This window comes from Ammodytes marinus (genome assembly GCF_949987685.1).
Source record: "Ammodytes marinus genome assembly, chromosome: 8".
In the NCBI taxonomy this organism is placed as follows: Eukaryota; Metazoa; Chordata; class Actinopteri; order Uranoscopiformes; family Ammodytidae; genus Ammodytes; species Ammodytes marinus.
The window spans coordinates 11,343,455-11,366,501 of NC_137212.1; the positions used below are offsets into that span (position 1 = coordinate 11,343,455).

Below are 23,047 nucleotides of genomic sequence, written 5' to 3' on the forward strand. Positions count from 1 at the left end.
CCACCTTGGCCAGCAGGCTTTCCTGTGGTGTGCGGACTCCAAAGCGAGGGATGCAGGCAGGTGCTAAGCTGGGGCTCTGTGTGACCTTTTTCACACCACTGATCTGTGACATGGGCCTCTTCTTCTTCTTCTTCTCCTTCTCCTTAGGATGTGGAGACAGGATCTCCACATCATGTTGTTTCTCTGCAACGTGTGCAAACAGACCCAGATGCACTCTGTTAAATATATATATACAGTAAGGTCCAAAAGTCTGAGACCACTTGTGAAGATATATACTTCTATTTTGCATTTGTTCAGGTGTCCAACTACACAACCCCAGACTTAATGATTCCCACCACCATATTTTACTGTGGGTTTGATTCACAGCGGTATCATGCTCCCAATCTTGTTTTTCTCTCTACATACACTGGTCTATTACGTACTGCCATACATTTGTAAATTGGATTTATCAGTTAATAGGATTTATTTTTCCGGCCATCTACAGTGAAATGCTGGTATTTATTAGACCCAACTCAAGTGTTTTTGGGTTGTTTCCTTTTTTTGTACAAGAGTTGAAGGTGGTGTCTGGAGAACGCTTGTTGTCAAAATCACTTTGTCAAAATCAGTGATTATCTTCTTGTGATCCGCTACCTGCCAGAACTGTGTGTGCACTGAAAAACAATCTGGTGTTAATACACAGCGTAGGCTCTGTAAACTGGTATGGAAACAAAGGGGGCCAACCATAGATAGCAACATGCCAGATTACAGAGGCTAGGCTGTGTAATAGTAACGCTGGCTGCTAACATGGTACAACGATAATTAAAACTTATAAAATGAAATCTGTCTTCTCCAAAGCAATGACACATAAAATAAGCTATTGTGAATACAATCAAAAGCTATCAATGAGGAACTGGACCCACTGTACAACATCTGATCAGAACTTAATTTGTCTTTTTGTACATCATTTTAGCTGAGGTAAGACTTTAAAGAGATCTGTTCACTGATAAACATGATGTCACAAGGAAACATATATATATATATATATTTATATGTTAACGGCCTTGTAAACAACTAAACTTTGCAATTCTCCTGTACATCACAGTCAGTATAGAATAATTTTTTGAGATATGATTTGTTTTTCAGTTAGTATGTATAGTATGTAGAAATTAAATTACACCTAAAAATAGAATAGATACAAAATATAAAAATATGTTTAAAAATATATTTCAATTTTAGCACTCTGTTAGTACATAGTAGTACACACTGTATTTAGACCTGATCAAAGGTCACCGACAATGACAAATATATACAGGTATAATAAAGTAAACCTGCAGTTTTCATATATATATAGATACATATATACAGTATATAGAGAGTATATACATTTAACCTGCACTATTACTATATATATATATATTCACATGCATATTCATTAGGGATGTCCATGGTTAACCGGTTAACCGTTAACCGTTAAGAAGATCTTTAACCGGTTAATACTAAAGGTTAAACGGTTAAAAAAAATTTTAATTCATTTTAATTTTTCTCAAATCCGGACTCTTATTTTGATATCGCAATGGCTACCCGTCCCCTAAGCCTGTGTGTGTGTAAATGTATGTACATTTCAGTCACTTATTGCACTTTCGGCTCCTACATTCGCATACTAGACCTCTTCTCACAACATACAAGGTGCCGTGTGAATGTCAAATTGTAGGCATTTAAATTGGCTACTGGTCCCTGAATAGTTTTTAAATTAATAAACAAAAAAAGGTTGGGAGCCTGCTATAATGCTTCAGGTATTTCACTATAAATAGGCTACATTAAATCTTAATGGTTAACCGGTTAATAACCGTTAATTCTTGTGGTTAACCGGTTAAAGAAAAAATACTAAATGGCCATCCCTAATATTCATATATGTGCAGCATATATATATATATATACAGTATATTGTCAAATCACAGCCAGCTGAACATGAATGTATAAGTATATGAATGGATTATAGGGCAGCAGGATCGGAATGGCAGTAGTAGCAGGTAAATCCTTGAGCTCGATGACAAAGCACTTCTTCAGTTTGTCAAATGTGGCTTTGAAAAGGTTTGCATCATGTGTACAGGTTGAAGATTTTTTTTTCAACCCACAGTGGAGATTGTAATCCGTCAAGCAAAAACACGGGTATCATCAAAACATGGTTTCAAGATAAACACCATATAATTTGTTGACACAGGTGCTGTCCCAGCAGACACGATAGAGCTGAAAATGACTCATACATATTTATACAAACCAAGGAAATAATGATCCCAGTTTGACATCACAGACAGCCCGCTTTACTTCACGTCCGCACATTATCCTTAGTATCTTACATCCACGTTTTTTTTATCATGGCAAGACTGATTCCTTGAACAATACCAAGACCTGAGCCCTGATACAAGCAGACGCCACCATAAGGATGCAGAGCCACCTGAGTGGCAGCGTCACACGCGGCGCTGTCTGGCCTCTCTCACCTCTCTCACAGTGCCTCCTCTTCCTCACACCCAAAACCATGGTGTTCATTTCCACACGCTGTCAGGCTTAACGCCGTCATATCAAAACCACATCCCATTGACAGCTACATCCTCATCCAGCCGGACCTCCATCCTGCCGGCAGAGCTGCTGAAGACTGAGTCTCCTATCAATGCAACACGCCGTCTAATAATATTGCACCCTGTTGCTATGACAACGCCACACAATGTGTCCGGGAATGCTGTCTGTCGCCGCACCTCCTCTTTTAGGGAAGGAGAAAATCCTCACCTTCCAACATCCATCCCTGTTAATACACAGTCCTCTCCATACTACTCCCCATTGCAAACATGCTCTCTTAATGGTTCAGGTTTTCAAAAATATGTTCAGTCTTTTTTTTCCTTAACAATGCCTCACTCCCTTTCTTTCTTCCCCCTGAAAATAAGAAAAATGCCCTTTTTAAATACTAAAAATCTTTATTTCCTTTCCATTTTTCTATTAAATCTCATTTCTATTGCATCCTTTTTTATCTTTCTTTACTCGTTTAGTCTCCTTGATTTACTTTTAAAAGCCCCTTTTCATTTGTGCTCTCCTGTTTCATCCGCATTTTAAAATATTTTTTCTGCTAAAAAAGCTGCTCTCTTCTTTGATCCGAAAAAACATGAATAAACTATTCCTCATTCCTTTTAAAAGAAACACTTCTCTTCCCTCACCTCATAACAGCCAATAAAGCCAGATGATGCAATTATGCAAATGTATCTTTTCTTGTTACCTTGCTGACATGTTTGCGATAGTACAAAAAGTAATTTACACAAGGGGATACTTTAAGTTTATACTAAATAGAAACCTCTCAGGACATGACAAAAATTCACCTATTTAAAACAGTTTTAACATAAACTGAACATTATCTTTGCAGGGCTGTGTGGTACTATAAAAAGGTCAACTGAGTCTTTGTTTCCATATTTCTTTTTGGTTTAAATGATGTGATGGTTCTTTCTTCCTTCTATAAAGTCAGTGTTTGTTTAGATCAGGTATTAAAACTCACCTAGGAAGGTGTTGGAGATGAACTCGGACACTTGGTTCCCTGAGCGACTTGTCTCTGAAAGCTGCGTCAGCTCGCGGTTTAGCATCCTCTTAAACTGTGAAAACACAACAGTACCATGAACAGAAAAAGTGGTTAATAGAGGTTTTATTACATTATATGAAATTACGACAATAATCAGCTGCTACAGTGCTGCACTTAACTTCACTTAGATAAATAACATTTGAACTGATTTACATTAATTTTTATTTGTTGGTTGAAAACATTTTTACAGTAGCAGATAGTTACAACTTTATGAAAACAAGATGTTCCATCATCTTCTCTGTGGTTTGAAAGTTAAACAACAACATGTACGGTAACTTGTGTAGACTTAAGCACATTTATTCTATATATATATATTTCTTATAGTCCATGCTGACTCCATTTATGCTTTTTATTACTGTACTTGTTGTTCTTTTATAGTACAAAAAGACAAGCTAAATAGAACTGTGTTTTTTGTTTGAGACACCAGAAAGAAATTGGTGGTAGGTGGTAAAAAAAATAAGTTATATATTGCCAACATTTAAACAACAGTGTTCCCCCTGAATTTTATTGATGCAGTAGCTTCCATGCTGATTATGTAACAGCTTTGGCATGTGTTGACTAAACGAGGAGGGAGGGGATCTGGGTGAGAGGGTGATTCTGCACTGGTTACACTGCCTCATATGTGACACACATATATGGGCACACACAAAGATACACTGACATGAAGCGTAATCCTGAAGTTTTTACCTAAATGGATCTGTATATCATCTGGTTTTAGTGCAGCTTCTAAACACAGCTGCTCCCACTGTCATGCTTTTCCTCAGAGTTTTTGTGCAAACAATCTAACGTACACACACAATCACAGATATATATTTACAAAAAAACATGCAATATATTCCTGCTGCAGTTAACCAAGCCACAGCACCTACTGATTCAAGATTCAAGATTCAAGATTCAAGGATTTTATTGTCACTGTACATCATAACAACTTCTCCCTCTAACATCCATGTCTTTAGTCTTTTTCCCTTAATTCTATTTACCATATGCATACTAACACACATACATGAATCGACAAACATGCTCTCAACGTTAAGCCTGTTTGTAGATCCAGTCCTGAGACGGATCCAACGTGCAGGCTCATAGACTGATCAATAGATCCGCAAACAACGCAAGTCATCAGCACCCCCCGTCGCTCACCTGTCTAAGTCTCCAGCAGAGACAAACCCAGAGAGCAGACGCAGGCATGTCAACCCCCGCATGGTGATTTCAGAGGTCTCTACAATCCAAAACAACAAGCAGACAACTTTGCATGCTGTAAATCTGCTCAGTCAATTCTGCGCCGCCTTCAGCAGGGACTGTTTGAACATGAGAAGATGTCTGTTTGGCTATAAAGTTCCCACAGTCCCATGTGCTGTTCTGGAGGTGAGGGGGGGAGGGGGTATGAAGAGATAAGGGTAGGGCGGGGTAGGAGGGGCTCAGGATGTGGTATACCATCGGGGGACAGTAGGTGTGACTGCAGTCGCTCATCCAACTACTGTCAAACGCTGTCAATGAGAAACATTACAAGAGAGAGGGAGGCTGTGAGGAACCCCCTTGCTCCGCCCTGCATGCAGTTCCCCCTTCTATGTCCAATCAGATTCGTCAGGCTTCAGGGGACGGGTGGAGGAGAGGAATCTTATTGGTTGACTGGGAGATGAAGGACGTCGGTGGGGAGCAGCAGGGATGCAGCTGATTAACTCTTTCAGTAGAGAGAGATGGCATTCATGAAGCCAAGTATTTTTCACCATGCTTACACTGCGTTTGTATAGCTGATTAATTCCCCCTTATATGTCTCAAATCTGAAGTTTTCTAAGAACTTGAAGACGCTAAAAGGACTTGCATTTTTTAATTGCTACAAAACCAGATACTCAAGCATGTGACATGCTTGTGATTGATACTGTTTATCAAAATTAGGGTTGTTGTTATGACAAAATCGAATATTCCTGAGCTCAGCTCATGAAAAACCCCCAGGAAAAAAGCAATATAGTTTAAGGATAAATTCAGATTCTGTTGTTGAAACATTAAAGCTTGTTATGTCTTTTTAATTTTAACCTGTCAAACATGGAAGAACAATTTAAATATAATAAGCATTTTTTTACAGTTTGACATTCATTCAGCCATATAAATGAAAAACAAAATGATGTATGCTTGTGGGTGTCTGATAGCCTGGAAATCCAGACCCATTTCTAGAACGATATAGGGTCTGGCCACGATCAATATACCTTCCCAACTCAAGGGGCGGCACCTACGCGTGCATTTCAAATACCAATGCACGCAATTGGATAGCACTACAACCAATCACAGCAATGAACAAGGTGACGTATTAAGCCCCGTTCGTTTAGCGAACAGCAGGGTTAACTGGTAAATTGAACTTTTGCCGTGGTGGGTCAGCAAAACAGAACATTCCTCTTACTTGCTAATGAAAGATTTAAGTGTCATCTTCCATATCGTTAAGTGTCGAGGCCAAAGCCGTCTCAAACTGAAACAACATATCCACAGCCATATCTGTTGTTAACTATCACAGCTTCGACGGCGCATGCACAGCACTGTCTTCATCTGGTTACGTCCGCCCCAGAGCACCATACATAGGGCTCTGGCCCGCCGAGGCGCCCATATCAGATAGAACCAATTGAAACGTAGCTCAGAATTTTCTGACATATAAGCTTCAATGGAGATAGTCCAGACCAACAGGCGCAGCAAATTTAATTTGCCAGCGGCAGGTCTGGATTTCCAGGCTAGGTGTTTGATGAGATGAAGGGAAAATTATTGTTTCTCATTAGAGATTGAGAAAACGTGTGGCATATAAATAGTTTAATGGGCTAACTTATTGCATTAATAGGGTCCTTTATAAGACTCAACCTTTTCTGAATATGGGCTTATGGAGCCTAATTGCATATGTGATTTGATTCTTTTGATCAAGTTTCCTTGCTTTTTGAAGCAAAATGTTGCATGACGGAGGATCTGGTTTCAACTACGTAATAGTGAAACACTTATAACAATTACATTCGTACAAACATTGGAGGCAGCTTCACAGATTCATTTCTTAAGAGCCTGTATGAAAAGAAATGTCTTCTCACCTTATTGGATGCCATCTCGCTGACAGAGTCTCTCGTCTGCAGTGTCTCGAGCTGGTCCAGACACCAGTCTAGCTCTTCCAGTGTCTCCACTGCCAGCTTCTGGTACGGCTCCTCTGAAAAACCAGATGTCACACAAACCCAAGTTACAGTTGAGTTGACTGCTTGATTTATATATAAAACGTGAGATGTGTTCAACCCCATGTTGGTATTTCACACATAAGCAGCATACATCGATTAAGATCACACCCACACACAATGTGAAAGTATTTGCAGAGTATCCCATTACACAAGGATAATAACACTGACCTGTAAGACATGGCTTATACACAGGTGGCTGGTTGCTGCTTGTCGGCCGCCTTGAAAAAGCAACATAACACAACGTTAGTAAAAAAGAAGAAAACAAACCCTTGATCATTCAGTCTGTCCTTAGTCTTACTTGTTTGCCACTCGATCTTGCTGTTGTGTCAGAGCAGCAAAGTTACTTCTCACTGTACGGAGACTGGCGAGGACCTAAGAAGGAAATAAGAGTAATGCAAAGAGGAATGGAGGCACCCGACCCGAGAGATGTCCAACATTGACACCCTCAATTGTCTTTTGCAGATAAACTGTGGGTAATGATAGCAATGTCTCAGTATTTTTGACAACGTCTCGGCCTTCAGACTTATCAGGACTTCTTCGTTAACAGGTGAAGGTCTGATGACTGGAACTTTGCCTTTCATGACTTTCACGGAATAAATAATAAGCGGGAAAAAAGCCTATGCTCTGTAAACTGGTATGTAAACAAAGGGGGCCCACTGTAGCTGGCAACATGTAGTTTACCGAGGCTAGGCTATGTGTCAATACTAAATTTTAATTTCAGCGCACAAACAGTACAGACTGGTAGCGGATCGCGAGGAAATTATTTTGACATCAAACAGTTCAGGATATTAATATAAATGGCCTAATAATATTGCAAGGTAATTATTAATATTGTCCGTGTGGAGAAAGGTTTCCAAACATTTACAACTCCTTATTTTGTGACACATGCCAGGCATCTAATAGGAACACAACCTTGCATTTTGCATTGTATTGTACTACTAGGTAATTGATCAAATTATGTTCATCAGATATAGACAAATACTAGAACTGCTTCTAGCAGCATCAATGACTAGCCCCTATCTCACTGGGCTGCGACAGTTTGCGACAAGTTGGAGACACAAAATTGCGAGAAAATATGGGAATTAGTGAGTTGGTACTTTGCGACTGTCCTGGCCAAAATTTACCGGGAGCTCGCATTTATGTCTCGCGAACGTCTGGCGAGTGTCGCACGAATGGAATGTCAGTCTCATTTTTGTCTCAAATCAGTCGCAATTAAGTTTCATATGCCGCCAAACCCTCTCAAAGTTGTCTCACATTTCTCGCACTTTCCGACTCGCGGAAACTAAATTGAGAAGGGTTTGCGACGCGTGCAAGACGCCTGCAACAACTCTGAGACTATTTTGAGTGAAAATTTGTCAGACAATTTTTTTTGAACATGTTCAAAATTCAAGCGACAGGACTGCGAGGCTCTGCGACTCATGTGAGGAAATTGAGACCCCTGTGAAAGTTTCAAGACAGTTTAGAGACTCCCTCGCGAATGCAGTCTCCAACTTGTCGCAAACAGTCACAGCCCAGTGAGATAGGGTCTTGAGCTCCACTTGAGCTCATGTATATATTAGGGTCCTTCCAATAAGGATTTTTTGGAGCGATGCCCAAAAATATATATTGAAAAAATATATATATATTCTTAGAACCCTTAAATATTATACATTATAAATACTTGTTACTGTCAAGAATATTTTTTCTTTATTGTAATATGCATTGTCAAAAGAAAATGTAATACAAATGTGACATGGGGCATTATAAACTCAGAAATTAGGCATTTTATCTTACTGCAAGTCATTAACAGTCAAGAGATGACCAATGTCTCTGCTATTTGTTGCAGGGGGAACTGTCAATATAGTGTAAATGAATTCAATGTATTACAACACACCCTCTGCTGCTACTGTGTATAGGCTATAGTCTTTATGCTATTAATTTAGGCTACCTCCAGGGCAGCAATGCATTTCACTAGTAAATTCTGGTCTTACAGAACCAGAAATATACAATGCTACTAACCTGCGCAAATGGAGTCACTATCATGTCTTCTCCATGCCTGCAAATAACCACAGACAAACACAAAGACACATACAGTGAAAAAGACATGTGAGAAGCTGTGAAGGGAAATACCATGTGATTCCAAAAACCTCAACAATAACTCACAAAAAATAACAACAAAATAAGTTATTGTCATCATCTTAATGTGAGGGGAGTTTAAGAATGCTTAAAGTGGATACAACCCATACAAATATTTCTTAGAGGCAAAAAGATACAGATTAGATCTCAGATCCATACCACTGGTTCAAATAAGTTTAAATGAGACTGAAGTCCAGGTAAGGAAGAAATTATTAGAAAAAGGCTAATGCTGGTTACCAGCAAGGAAACATTTCTCAATATTTCTGTATAGTTCTGAAGTTTAACTTAACCAATCACATAAAGTCGCATCATGTGATGATTTTTGTTTCATTCTGCTCTTACTTAGGAATGCCTCCAAGATATATATTTGTTTAACTCGAAGTATGTGCAAGTGAGGATCAGTGTTCATGCATTGGGGACTGGGAAAGCCAACTTTGGGAAAGGGAGAGCCTTCTGGAAGCTTTAGGGTCACAACATGCACCTTGTCATTCAGACTTCAGGGTAAATCCATGCTGCTGGTGAAAAGTACAGTGTCAGAGTCAGACTCAAGTCAGGCTTAACATCCCCCTCCAGCATTTGACTTAGAATAACTATAAATATATATATATAACTGCAAGCACGAAAAAAATCAAGATTTTTACTGTGCTTATTGCAAAATTGGCAAATGTACAGTATATACTGCTTTGGGTGACACCAGATCACGACCTGTCAAATGCTTGCTGGGTCTGTTCTTTGGTCAGGGAAAAGTGACGTGTAAAGGGGGACAGGGTGGGGTGGGGTGGGGTGGATTGGGCGGGTCATGACAAAATGGCCGAAGAGATAAGCAGAAAAAATATCACAGCAGTCTTTACACTTTGTCTCACCGAGGTAGCCAATTGATTTCCCAATGCTTCAATCCTTCCTCCCTTGAAAACAAAGGAGTGACATCTTTTGATTGTTGAGGCCCTTTTATAGTCTGGTTTTCAAAGAGACTGCTAGCTGCATAAAGAAATCTTTAGCCGTATACTGTAAACAGGTAGCCTGGCATTCCCAGACCTGCCACTAGGCGCTGGCAAATTAAATTTGCTGCGCCTGTTGGTCTGGAAACTCTGCGTTGAAGCTTTTTCAAAAAGACCAGAAATCTGGGCTCACGTTTCAATTGGTTCTATCTAATATGGGCGCGCCAGAGCCCATTGTATGGTGCTCTGGGGCGGACGTAACCGGATGACGACAGTGACGTGCATGCGACGTCGAAGCCGTGATAGTAAACATCAAAGATGGCTGCGGATATGTTGTGTGAGTTTGAGACTGCTTTGGCCTCGACCCTTTACGATTTGGAAGACGGCACTCAAATATTTCATTAGCAAGTAAGTGGAATGTTCTGTTTTGCCGACCGACCACGGCAAACGTTTAATTTAACAGTTTAACAGCTGTTCGCTAAACGAACAGGGCTTAATACGTCACCTTGTGCATCGCTCTGATTGGTTGTAGTGCTATCCAACTGCGTGCAGTGGCATTTGAAATGCACGAGTAGGACCCGCCCCTTGAGTTGGAAATTACTATTGATCGTGGCCAGACCCTCTATCGTTCAAGATATCAGGGTCTGGGTTTCCAGGCTAGTAAACAGGCATACACTAAATAAAATACTAGTTGTGAGCTAGGATTATGTCGACTATATTTTGTGTTTAGAACAAATTGAAGCATGACATTTTCACAGTTTAGAAATTTGTTCTGAACATGATTTACTTCATTTTCTTATTTAAGGAATAACACTTTTTAACAATGTATTCAACGTTTTATTATTAATATAACAACCTTTTTATTTAATTTATTTTTACTCTGGAGGCCCACTATTAATGAGAGACTTAGGTAACAACGAGATCAAGGGATTTGTTTGTATCCAGCACCTTGTAAGATGCCTAGAAATAACATTACACCTTTATTTTGCAACATATTTACCTTCATACTTACTGTACCTTATTCACAACCTTAGTTGTTGTCAAATTATTGAGCTCTTTCAATCAATGGCTATTATCAAGTTGGTTTTGATTTTGCATGGTAAGCAAATAGATTTTCCGAATGATCTCAAATGCAGCATGAAGTCGAGGCTATAGGCTGGTTGGTCTATTGCTGTTAAAATCATATGAAGAGCATCTTAAAATACTCACAGGTCACTGGCAGTGGAAGAGTTGCGGGAAATGTTTTTGGGCGAAAGGTCGAAGTCTGAGTCGGAGCGGTAGAGGAAGGACTCGCGGCGCTGACTGTGGGGGAAGTTGGCCTGAAGTACCAGACCAGAACCCGGACTGGTCTGAGAGTCCAGTGGACTGCGACCCACCGAAAGGCCATTCTCCACATCAAAACTGCAGAGAGGGAGAGAGAGAAGAGATATATAAATGCTACTGTTATAATGCTGACATTTTGTTCCACTTAATTGCATTATTTGTGTTTGTTTTTATCGAAAGGATGCTGACTATTGCCACTATTACTACTACTGCTTAATTGAAACCTCTGCTATAGTTGCTTTATTTCTATTACAACTAATCAATGTGCATATCCCAGTTTAATCAGAGGGTAACTTGTTACTAAAAATCTCTCGAACGGTACAAAAGAATCAGCAGTGCATCTAAACCTTGTGACACAGAGTAATCTGATGAACATCTGTACATATGGAGACAGACAAGAGAAAACTAAGATAAAGGACAAGCTACGAACAATCTGACTGGCTACATGGTTGCGTCTCCTGATATCAAATGTTTTCCAAATACAGCCGCACATCTGAAAGAATCACAGGGAAGTCAGCGAGTCACAAGACAGTTTAAACAATTAAAGAAAAGCATACTATAAATAATATTCATGAGACAGTATGAAAAATCACCATAATTACAAGCACAGAAAGCTATGTCTACTTCAAAGCTGTCCATAGCATTAAGGGTTACACAAATGTTCTAGCGTCTTTTTAAACAGGTGACCTTGTGATTACTCGCAAATAAACGCACACTCACACACATATTTCCCTCCAATATCTACGTATGACGTCAACTCTGACTTCATGTGTTTTAAGTCAGTACGGCTACTTACCCATACAACCCCCCCGCCCCTCCCACTATCATCCCACCACAGCCATAACAATGAAAGGCACCCCTATTACTGAACAAGGAGCTTTATGCACTTAATGCCAGTATCGTTATCATCAGCATAATTTGAAAAATCTATAGTATTTTCTCAAGAATTTCAGGCCAACTTCAGCAACCATTGTATCCTTTCAAGATGAGATCAGTCTGCAGGGTTTGGTATTGCAAACATTTACCCAGCACTAGTTTTCCAACCAGCAACCTTTTGGTTACAACTATTCAGTTCTTCTCTGAACAACACTTTAACACAAATAAAGTCTTCTCCAATATGAGTTTATTAGAAAATGAATGATTTGTTTCTGTTATGGTCAAAACAATAGCAAACAGAGCAGCAGTAGAGCTTCTGTCTCTATTTTTAGCTCAGTGTGCCTCCAGCACTCCAGCAATAGCAGTGCCTGATGAATTATAGATGTCTATTGTGCAATCAATGCTGAATGAAAAGCCCAATTCACAGACAGACAGACAGACAGACAGACAGACAGACAGACAGACAGACAGACAGACAGACAGACAGACAGACAGACAGACAGACAGACAGACAGAGAGAGATGAGGAGATTTAGGAAGGCTGTATCCTGCATACTGTTATGATGTTCAGCATCTCACACCTGATTGGTGTAACACATAGCAGAGGGGCAGGTTTGCAGCAGGGCTTACCTCAATGATAAAACTCCCACCCCACCTCTACACCTCACCCAAACCCATTGTAACCCCCAGTGTGGCTCAGTGTAGTCGGCCGTGACGAAGCGCCATCAGAGGAGACCGGTGACGTCACAAGCTATAAATAGATCTGCCTGCCAGGAAAGAGGGGAACTGGGAGTCTTGTGACCGAGCTTACGTAGATACCCCCATCATCGACCGGGGTTTGGGGGGGGGGGGGGGGGTACAGATGATTTCTCCCTTCCTCATACATGCATGTTTGAAGAATTCTCTTTTTTGATGTGATTGGTTGATGCTTGGGTACTTTGACATGACTTCCAAGAGAAATGCACTATTTTACCTTTGCACTTGCATACTTTTTAATTTTTGTACTATTTTTATCTTCTGGTGAAGCATGTTGCTGAAGGACACACCAATGCCAAGACTGAACACGTTTTGAGGGTCTTTCTACTGGTGCCGAGGTCTATCCTTAAAGGAAATCATTGCAACACATTATAACACATGTGCAGTTATTGTTGCCAGTCATATCTGTACAACCAAACTAGTCAAAGTTGACCTCACTATTCCCTTCAGATTGTTTTCTCATTAGAGCTGAATGACTTGAGACCACATCTTGGGACACAAAATCTTTCCACTGTAACCCAGACTGTACCACCTCTGTTCACTGGGGCTTTAAATGAGGGAATTCACCTATACATTTTCAAACAATTAAATTAGGTTTTCAAGTGGTAGTTTTGTTCACACCAGTCGCAATCATATAGCAAGTGACTAGCACTGAATGGATGATATTTAACTAAACATTCACTCAATAAGTTTTCTGCTCTTTACAGCTGCAACTATCAATTATTATGAAGCTGACTGCTCAGCATATCACTAAGCACTAAATGGCACTAAATTTTTAATGTTTCTGGTAGCAGATTTGATTAGCAGATTTATAAAATGTTACAGTCTCACCGTTGAGCATTTCAGCAGCTGCAGTTCTCATCACTCACTGCTTGTTAATGGCATTCAATTCCCATTCAAAAAGGAGCAGACACCAACTGGCTTCTGAAAGGGAGACAGCTCCCACCATTGAGGAAAACTTGGTACTGCAACATATGTCACAAAATCGGCCTTTGACTTTCTCTAAAATCTCTAAATTGAAGGATATACAGACTATAATCTTTTATTTTGCATCCTGGTCTAATTGTATATTGATCTTTGGGAGATCATTATTCCTTGGGGTATTTTTGTGTATTTTTTTATTTCCACTACAGAAGAGTAGGCCTACAATTATACAAAAAAGGTTAGGACATACATTCCATGTCTTTCTTTAAAGTGATGCAAATCCTCCCATTAATAAAATAGAGTATCTGTAACAATGTATGATATGGCTCCTTTAGGGGAATATTAGGTTTCTGTAGCAGGAAGTTGTAAAACTAACAAAAAGGCTGGTATAGAGATATTAAGTCTTATGTTTGAGCATATTCCTTTAGATAATCTTGATACTGAAAAATGCAGAAATCAGACTTTTAGAACAACTTTTATGTCTACTAGTACCTAACTGTGACACTAGAAGTTTTAGTACCAATTATTTATTTCTATTGCTGCTAGTTCTAGCCTACTAGTATAACCTCTTAAGCTACTTGTTTCCGTAAAACAGGCATCCTTCCTTTAAAACAGGCTGACGTGCTGCAGTCTTGTTCAATCCAAAATACATAACAAGTTGACCTTGGTCTGTCTCCTGCATTGTTTTCCATTTCTCTGACGTAAAGGACGGCTCCCTTTTCTCTCTTTAACTCTGGTTTACCCAACTTTTCTCACACACATCCCTTAACACCCACATCCTAACCTCTCTGCTTTTGTTCCCAGGATGTTTAGTTTGCACCTCATTACCATATTGAAGAGGAGGAGGATTAATTTTTTTTCAAAACCAAAAGAAAATAAATAGTTTAAAAGTGCTTACGAACAAATCTTCCATATTATATAGAAATGCTTTTTTTTGCATTTGGCCTTGCTGAAAGCTGGGAGATGTTATTGAATTGAGATTACAGTTTACAGATGAGAAAATTAGCTCATTAACCAATTGAGAAAATAATGCTTTGATATTTGTTTAATCGTTTTTTCCAACTTCCAAATATATTTTTATCAAAGTTATCGCTTGAGTTAAGATGCTTCTTAAGGGATTAACAGTTACACCACAGTGAGGTTTTACAGCTACAGACAGCATGTTCATATAAAGGCATCCTTTTCTTTCATCCAAGGCGGACTGTATGTCATCCATGTTAATCCTATTATGAGGGGTGACCTCTGTAACTGCACCGAACTTAAGGAGGGGAAATGCCAAGCACAAGCAGTTCCAGTTGTTGACGTCTCTGCATGCATGTTTTTTACATGCTCATGGGAACCAGAGCCGAGGGACTTAAGGAACTTTGTTGTGCATGTGAGAGTGACACAGAAAACAACCGTCAAGGCCAGATGTGTTTTGATCGGGGGATGACACAGGCTGATGGTCAAATGTCAACACACACACGCGCGCGCACACACACATGCTCTCTCCTGTTTTCCTCCCTTGTAGCGTGGGAATTGGCTGAGGGGGCCTACAACATCGCACCAGGAAGGGGGCGAGAGGTGAGGAGGAGGGGAGGAAAACAGGCCAGGGAACGTAGTTTGAGTGTGTGTGTGTGTGTGTGTGTGTGTGTGTGTGTGTGTGTGTGTGTGTGTGTGTGTGTGTGTGTGTGTGAGATAGAGATGGGGGATGGATAGAGCGATAGAGAAGATGGCTAAAATGTACTTATCATTTAACATGAACAGAAATTACAAAATAATGTGTGTTAGAGTATGTATGTGTATGTGTGTGTGTGTGTGTGGAGGGGAGGGGGGTAAGAGAGTTCATAGAGTAAAGAGGGTTTGTTTGCTTTACACCTCAAGCCTATTGTACATTTGATCCGAAAGTAGCAAAAAAAACACCCACTTCCCCCTTATCCAGCCCCCTGCCAAACAGAGCTTTTCCTTTCACTCACTGTGTGTGTGTGTGTGTGTGTGTGTGTGTGTGTGTGTGTGTGTGTGTGTGTGTGTGTGTGTGTGTGTGTGTGTGTGTGTGTGAGCGTGTTTATATTCTTAGCATTCCAAGAGGAGATGTTTGGGCAAAACAGGTTATTCATGCGACCCAGATATGTAAAAAACACCAACCATGAACGGCAACATCCGTTCCGTTATAACCAACGAGGAACCTTGTTGCATCCATCTCTCTCTCTTATTGGCAGTCAGTCATATATCTACAGTCTGAAGTAAAGGCTTCAAATGCAGAAAAAAAATATTTTAAAAGGTTACTATTTTACATCTCACCATACAAACATCACTAGGACAATGCACCTTTGGAAAAGACAGGCTTCACGGTGCCCTATAGCCAGCTTATCAACTGGACACAAAATGCCCATAAGTGGCTGAATCCACACTGTATGAGTTCATCAAGGCATTGTTGAATTAACAACGACTAGGCAGGCTTAGTTCAGCCTGGATAACGGAATATGTTATACAATATTAGAGACAGTGATATTCCAATAAACTGTTAAACACACAGCAAATATTAATTAAATATTACTGCAAACACAAAGGCCTCACTACGCTGTAGATAACGTTATTGCCCAAGCAGAACCTAACCAGATAATATTTCACAATCTACTTGGTTCCATAAAAAAAACATTTTGATAAAAAGGGAGACGGCAAAAGTAAATTCAAACACAAAGTTTCCTGGGCTTTTCCTAAAACAGATGAAAAACTTGCAACATGTATTTGAAAAATAAAATGCAGAAAAATTTAAATTTTCTTGAGTAATGATTTTTGTGCAAGAGAGCCATCAAAGTCTTTTGAATTCAGTAATTATGAATTATATTCTGTATTATCATGCAACCACTGTCGTAACAACGGGTTACTGTAGTCATCACCAAGCACAATTTTATTATTATTATTATTCATTAGATTTACTGTACCTCAGTCTGCAGACTCAGAGTGAAGAAAAGTGAAAATTTACTGACATGCAAAGATCATAATATTGGATTGGATTTATATAGCGTTTTTCTTCGCACTCAAAGCGCTTTACAGGGTCCCAGTTTCTATTCATTCACACACAGTCATACCGGTGGTGGTTAACTATGATAGTAGCCACAGCTGCCCTGGGGCAGACTGACGGAAGCGTGGCTGCCATTCAGCGCCTATGGTCCCTCCAACCACCACCTCAAACATACAGCAGTCATACAAATTCACACGAGGCAAGGTAGCTGAAGTGTCTTGCCCAAGGACACAAAAACCGCCAACCCTTCGATCATTGGCCGACCAGCTCAACCACCTGAGCCACAGTCTCCCCATGAAATATTATTCTTGTTTTTAGGAAACTATTTCCACTGTTGTTTATAACTAAACTGAAGTACCACACCTCCAAGAAGGGCCATTCTCTCTTTCCATCCACCTGACCAGACACTGTGGATAGCTGTCCAAACAGAGCAAAAACTCTCTGTCCAACATCAACATCTGATCTCAGAGCAGCTCATGTCTCTCTAAATATAGCCAAGGGGAGGGGAAGGTTGCACCCAGTCAAACCAGCTGCTGTGTTTATTATTTTACGGTGTGACCTTTGACCTACGAAAGAGGAAGGACTCTTTCCTTTGAAAACAGCAGACCTGTTGGATTTCCATCAAAACAGAGAAAAGAAGGAAAGATAGTGTGAAAATATTGTGGCCAGTGAAAAGTTAAAGGGCCTTTATCAACAGACTACATTACTTAAATGAGAGACATGGGGATCCAAACTGTTAGGCGTCTGATGACTAACCATTCAATTAAATCAAATACAGCTAACTAAGTGTAAGTGTTGCACTTCTGGTTTCACTATTATCATTTGTATGTTTCAATTTCCTCCTTTGTACGTGCTTTGTGAATTGGATGCTATCTTTTTCTCTCAAATACAAAGTTTTAGCGGCCACAAAAGCAGCGCAAACCTTTTTTGGATTTGGCCCTATGTCTAAAAAAAACTTTCTCTCAGATTGTTAAGGACCAAAACCTAAAACATGACAATTACCATATATTTTTCAAGATGGATTGTTTCATCCAGGGATCGTTTCCCCTTCTCTTGGGATAAAAGGTATGACAAAGCTGGCAGAAGTTCCTTGTTTGATCAAGATACTAATGCAAGGTAGTTGGTCGCTGTCAAGGGTGTTTGAACTGTGATTGCTGCAGTTTACGGATAGTTTACCAATGCAACACATCTACATTTGTTTTGCATGCTGGCCCTGAATGTTACTGCTGTAGTGCTATAGTCATTCAATTTATGAAGAGCAGGGCACCTCAAAGGTTGATTTACTTCTCTCGATGGGTATGGATCGTGGGGTCTATGTTCTGTGATTAGCTCTCTCCGTCTAGCTGGGGAGAAATCCATACTGCGGCTGATCAGCATTAACATCATTATAAACTGGTTAGGGAGAAAACACACTGGGCCAGAACCACACAACACACACCCACAGGTAGACTGTGATTATAGCCCCAGCAGTGGAGATCTAGATTTGGCTCCAGAATCGACCTGCAAATCGAACAACCTTACATCACACTGGTGCGCAACTAGACAGGTTGGTTCAGGGCTCAAACGCACACACACACACACACACACACACACACACACACACACACACACACACACACACACACACACACACACACACACACACACACACACACACACACACACACACACACACACACACACACACACACACACACACACACACACACACACACACACACACACACACACACACACACACACACACACACACACACACACACACACACACACACACACACACACACACACACACACACACACACACAGTGTCTGTCTTTGCCCAGTGATAGGCCATGCTGAGTTCTCCTCTAATCATGTTCATACGGCTCTAATTGGCGCCTTTTAGTATACAATGATTGACTCCCGGCAGTAAGTCAGGAGTGTGCCACTCTCTAATTAGTCGAGGGCAACCCAGGAGCAGCCAATCACATCACTAATAAGCCAGCCATGTCAAGATGGAGACAACCGAGGGAGGGTGTTTGACTTGATTGTTTTTCGGTTCTTAAAGAACAAACAAATCTTACCATTAACTAAAGTAATAGGAGTCAGAATATTATTGAGTCGAATAAAAAGCATTAGATTAAAAAGTGTTAAATCTATTGTGTATGTAAATTTAACTATGGATGCACTAAAACGATACATTGGAGTGGTATCAGCCCTGATACTAAGCAGAGTGGGTATCTATATAGGGGAGAACGGGGGAATCTGAGGCATCGGGTAATGTGAGCCACCCCCTGTATCTAGGCAACGGAAAACATTTGTGGTCATGTGAGATATATGTTTTCAAGCCTCTCTCATTTCCCCTTGGCCCTGAAAGAGAGGACCTCATGGTGCAGTGGTAAGCATGTTTTTTTCACCAAAATAGGTATTTTGCATGTAAAAGTAAATTTTCTTGCTGTCAACTTAATCAACTGTTGTGCCAAAGCAAATGTATTCACGTAGAAAAACTTCTATCATACGTGTTGATGAACTACCAACATATAAAAACCATTTGATGATATTAGCTAAAGATTAGCCTCTTATGCTGAGAGAGTTAGTTTTTTCTCAAATTGTGGTGGTGGGGGAAAGTGAGCCAAATGCTGTGGGGGAAAGTGAGACACTGTCTCACTTTCCCCCACCATGAGGCACAAGTTAAGTTTAGTCTTAAATATATTTTAATGTAATATTACATAACATATGTTTTATTTTAATGTCATACACATTGTAGAAAAGCCATCATGCCAAGGAAATACACCAGGAAGACGACCTGGGGCAACCACACGGAAAGAGCACCTTCTCATCTTTCCCTGTAACCTTCAGGGCTGGAATGTAGAGTAGGCCTAGTTGTAGAGAATGACAGGCTGATGTTATAATCCAGTTGGGTCTTCTCCTGTGTTCTGAGTCCCAGGCTGTTCTCGCTGGTTCTGATTTTCTTATGCTTTGACCCCCAGACACAAGCTGGCTCTAATGGTCCTGTGTTCTGACCCCCAGACTGTGTTCTAATCTAACTGGTTCTATCTTTCATTTGAATCTTATTAAAACCTTTTGAATTATAATATGTTGTATTTGATTTTGTACAGAGTTACTTTCAAGTGTTTAGAAAATTTGCTTTGCTTAATTGACCAAACCCCATGATTATTTTACTAGTCCTACATTAGTTCTGGAATGTGTGGCTAGCTTTCAGGATTCTAACTGTTACAATGTGTGTTGTTATGGCAGTTTCGGAGTGGAAAAAGTAAGTGGATCAGTTTATCCCCAGCTGGTTCACTTTACCCCCTTGATTTTTCTGGTCTGTCTCAGTTTACCCCACAACTGGGGTAAAGTGAGCCACATGACAACTTTTTTTAAACCAATCATATTTTCACTGCCCTTTGTCTTGAAAAAATGCTGCTAATGCCCATTTCTAGGGAACATCCTGCATTAATGGGAAATGTGTAAATTTGAGTGATAAATAATTTTAGCTCGCTTATAGGGGAGCAAATTTTAAAAGTGGCTCAGATTACCCCGTTCTCCCCTACTATCTATGGTATCACCCATGCCATATTAAGTATGTTCTCGGTATATTTATAAAACTAATTCAATATTCAAAAGTCACTGTTGACCATACCTAAGTTTTAAGCACGATGGCAATCACAACATTGGGTATCAAACTTAAGGTTAGTTATTGTTTATATTTAAAATCTCTTCCACCTAAACATGCTGCAAAAACCAGAGCTTCAACATGACCCAGATTTGTCACATTACTATATGTCAAAATTTTATATTTTTCTACATTTACTGATGACAGCCTCTGTGTAGCACTAGCACACATACTTCTCATATTAGGGGAGAAGGGGGTAATTTGTCACACGGGTTGGTTGTCACAATCGTTATATCTCGGAACCAGAAGGCGCTGTCTGTGAAATTTTGGTATGTGAATATCCAGAATTGGGATCAGGTCACCTACATAGTCTTTCTTGGAGTTAGACTGCTGAATTTGAGGTGAGACGACTGTTTGTGTTTTTCATGGCAAATTGAAAATATTTAGCTACTCAGTATTTTTCTTCTAGGCTTTTACACAATGGGTTTATAACAAAACACTTGTTACCCATACAAAGTGTGAAGGGTAAACTATAGTTTAGATTGTGGTTAGCAAGGTAATTAGTTGTCAGATGGTTGTTGGCCTTGATGCTAGCAAGAAATTCAAGTTGGGGTTGGTCGTTACATTTTTTGAGGGGTTGGTTGTCACATGTTATCTCAAGGCTGCAGCCAGAAAAGGAACCCAATAACGAAAGACATTGTCAAGCTGTATCCTCACTGACACCCCAGAGAAGGAAAGAATAGAGCAGGAAAAGGCAGCTAGCATGCAAAAGAAAAAAGGGCAACAAAATCAAAACAACCCATGCATCCCAAACTAGACCAGCTGCCAAGGCTACATTAAGTTATGTAGGCCTATTTGTCAACTTGACAATGCAATGAAACTTTCAAATTTAGTTCTACTTTCTTGCCTTATTTTTAAGATTATTCCCATTAAGATTACATTGTGACAAACAACCCCATAGTGTTTGACAAGGGTTGGTTGTCACAATGTGTAAGGGTGTCTTTGATGATTAATTTCTTCTTTATTACAATAAGATAGAAAAAGTGAGGGGTACACATTTCAAGCCAAAACCTTAAGCTTCAATTTAATGTAGGAATGACTATTGAAAGATGTTTAGGTGATAAGCAATCCTCACTAGAGTAAAAAGTGTGCCTACTTACCCCGTTCTCCCCTACTGCATCTCTAACAAAATAAAGTTGTTGAAAGTCCCCTTTCAAACTCAGACATTCTCCCTACCTGGCATCCTGCTACGCGGGCAGAGCCTTGGAGTCTATGTAGGGGACCAAGTTCACCTTTGACAAACTGCGCAGGAGCCTTATCTCTACAGTCCATCAAACACACCATTGGCTAATCCTGCAACCAAATAATGGAATAGGGCCTGATTGTGAAGTGTCCATCTGTCCCTAATATGAGATGAGTACCATTCCTGGTGTAACAGCGATGTTAGGATAACACTCAATCTACTATTCTAGCAGAGATATTCTACAGTACACCCACAGTCACACAAAAACAGTCACACTCGTCCTGTAACGTCAGCTGTGGTTTCATGGCTGTCACCCATGCCCATCGACTTTCTCTCAGGCCTGCAATTATCCCCGGCCCAACTCTCTGCAAGTCTGTTTCTTAACCAAATAAGAGACTAGGACACAAGTGATGAAATATGCTAAAAAGATACAAGCATGAAACTAGCTGGCATGAGCTTGTGGACGCAGTGGGATTTGTGTTTAGATGTGTTTGCTGTAGGAACGGAGAGCGTTGACTCCGGCGGCCCGAGGCTAAGGCGTCCTGCGGTTCAGCTGGTTCAGGCGTCAGCCGTGAATTGGCAAAGATTTGGGAACAAGTCCAGTGAACAGCCACAGTCACGTCATCATTCATGTCAGTCCTAACACCCAGGGTCAACATTATCGTCACAAGAGTACAGATTATTGTAAAATGTATTTGCTTAGAATCATTAAATGGGGGCAATCCACCAGATTGTTTTTGCTGAATATGTATAGGGCCGGTTTCGCAGACATGGATTAAGCCTAGTTCTGGACTAAATTGTACTTTCAATGGACATCCCCCATTCAAAATTCCATTTAGTCCAGGACTAGGCTTAATCCATGTCTGTGAAACTGGCCCATAAAGTATTTATAATCCTTCGCTGTTGATATCTGAGAAAAATGTAACATAATCAATAAATATCAAGAAAACTAGAGGGATGTGTGACATCATCATGACATCACCTGCAACAGCTGTGGAGAACATCTGTGGAATGGAGCAGCTGTCTGTGAACATCAGACAAAACCAGTAATAGCATCGACTGGGAAGAGCGTTGATAATGTTTGAACCGAGACAGGAAGCCATCTCCCCTTAATTTACTGTACAACTACTTGTTAACGCATTACCAGACCATCGTACTCACTTTAAAACTTTTTATCAAAACTTCAACCTAACCCTCTGAGGAGGAATGTCAGATGTGGCGGAAAGCTCAGGTAAAAGCTAGTAAATGGACCTTGATTTAAGAATTTTCTTTTGAAACTATGTAATAATAAGGGAAACCCTTACTGAATGTGTAGTTCTTTTGAGATTATAAACATATAAAGGAGATATGGAAGACACAGAGAAAGAGATACCTGTGCTTAATATGGGAATCAACGAAAAGGAGACAATTGATAAAGTCAGCTTATACGGCAAGCTGACTCGTACTCAGAGTGAACTTGACTATAGTGCTGTGCCA

General features: G+C 40.1%; 1 protein-coding gene across 2 annotated transcripts in view; it reads right to left on the reverse strand.

Annotated features, from left to right (window-relative positions):
• LOC307254320 (3',5'-cyclic-AMP phosphodiesterase 4C-like) overlaps positions 1 to 23,047 on the reverse strand; it is an 87,892-nt gene that overhangs the window by 10,677 nt on the left and 54,168 nt on the right. For both annotated transcript variants that reach the window (XM_080032652.1, XM_080032653.1), the window contains 7 exons: positions 11,055 to 11,246; positions 8,791 to 8,827; positions 7,091 to 7,164; positions 6,961 to 7,010; positions 6,655 to 6,767; positions 3,518 to 3,611; positions 5 to 183 (listed from right to left, as the gene is read on the reverse strand). In XM_080032652.1, coding sequence (XP_079888778.1) covers positions 5 to 183; positions 3,518 to 3,611; positions 6,655 to 6,767; positions 6,961 to 7,010; positions 7,091 to 7,164; positions 8,791 to 8,827; positions 11,055 to 11,246 — 739 coding nt within the window. The remainder of the gene's footprint in view (positions 1 to 4; positions 184 to 3,517; positions 3,612 to 6,654; positions 6,768 to 6,960; positions 7,011 to 7,090; positions 7,165 to 8,790; positions 8,828 to 11,054; positions 11,247 to 23,047) is intronic.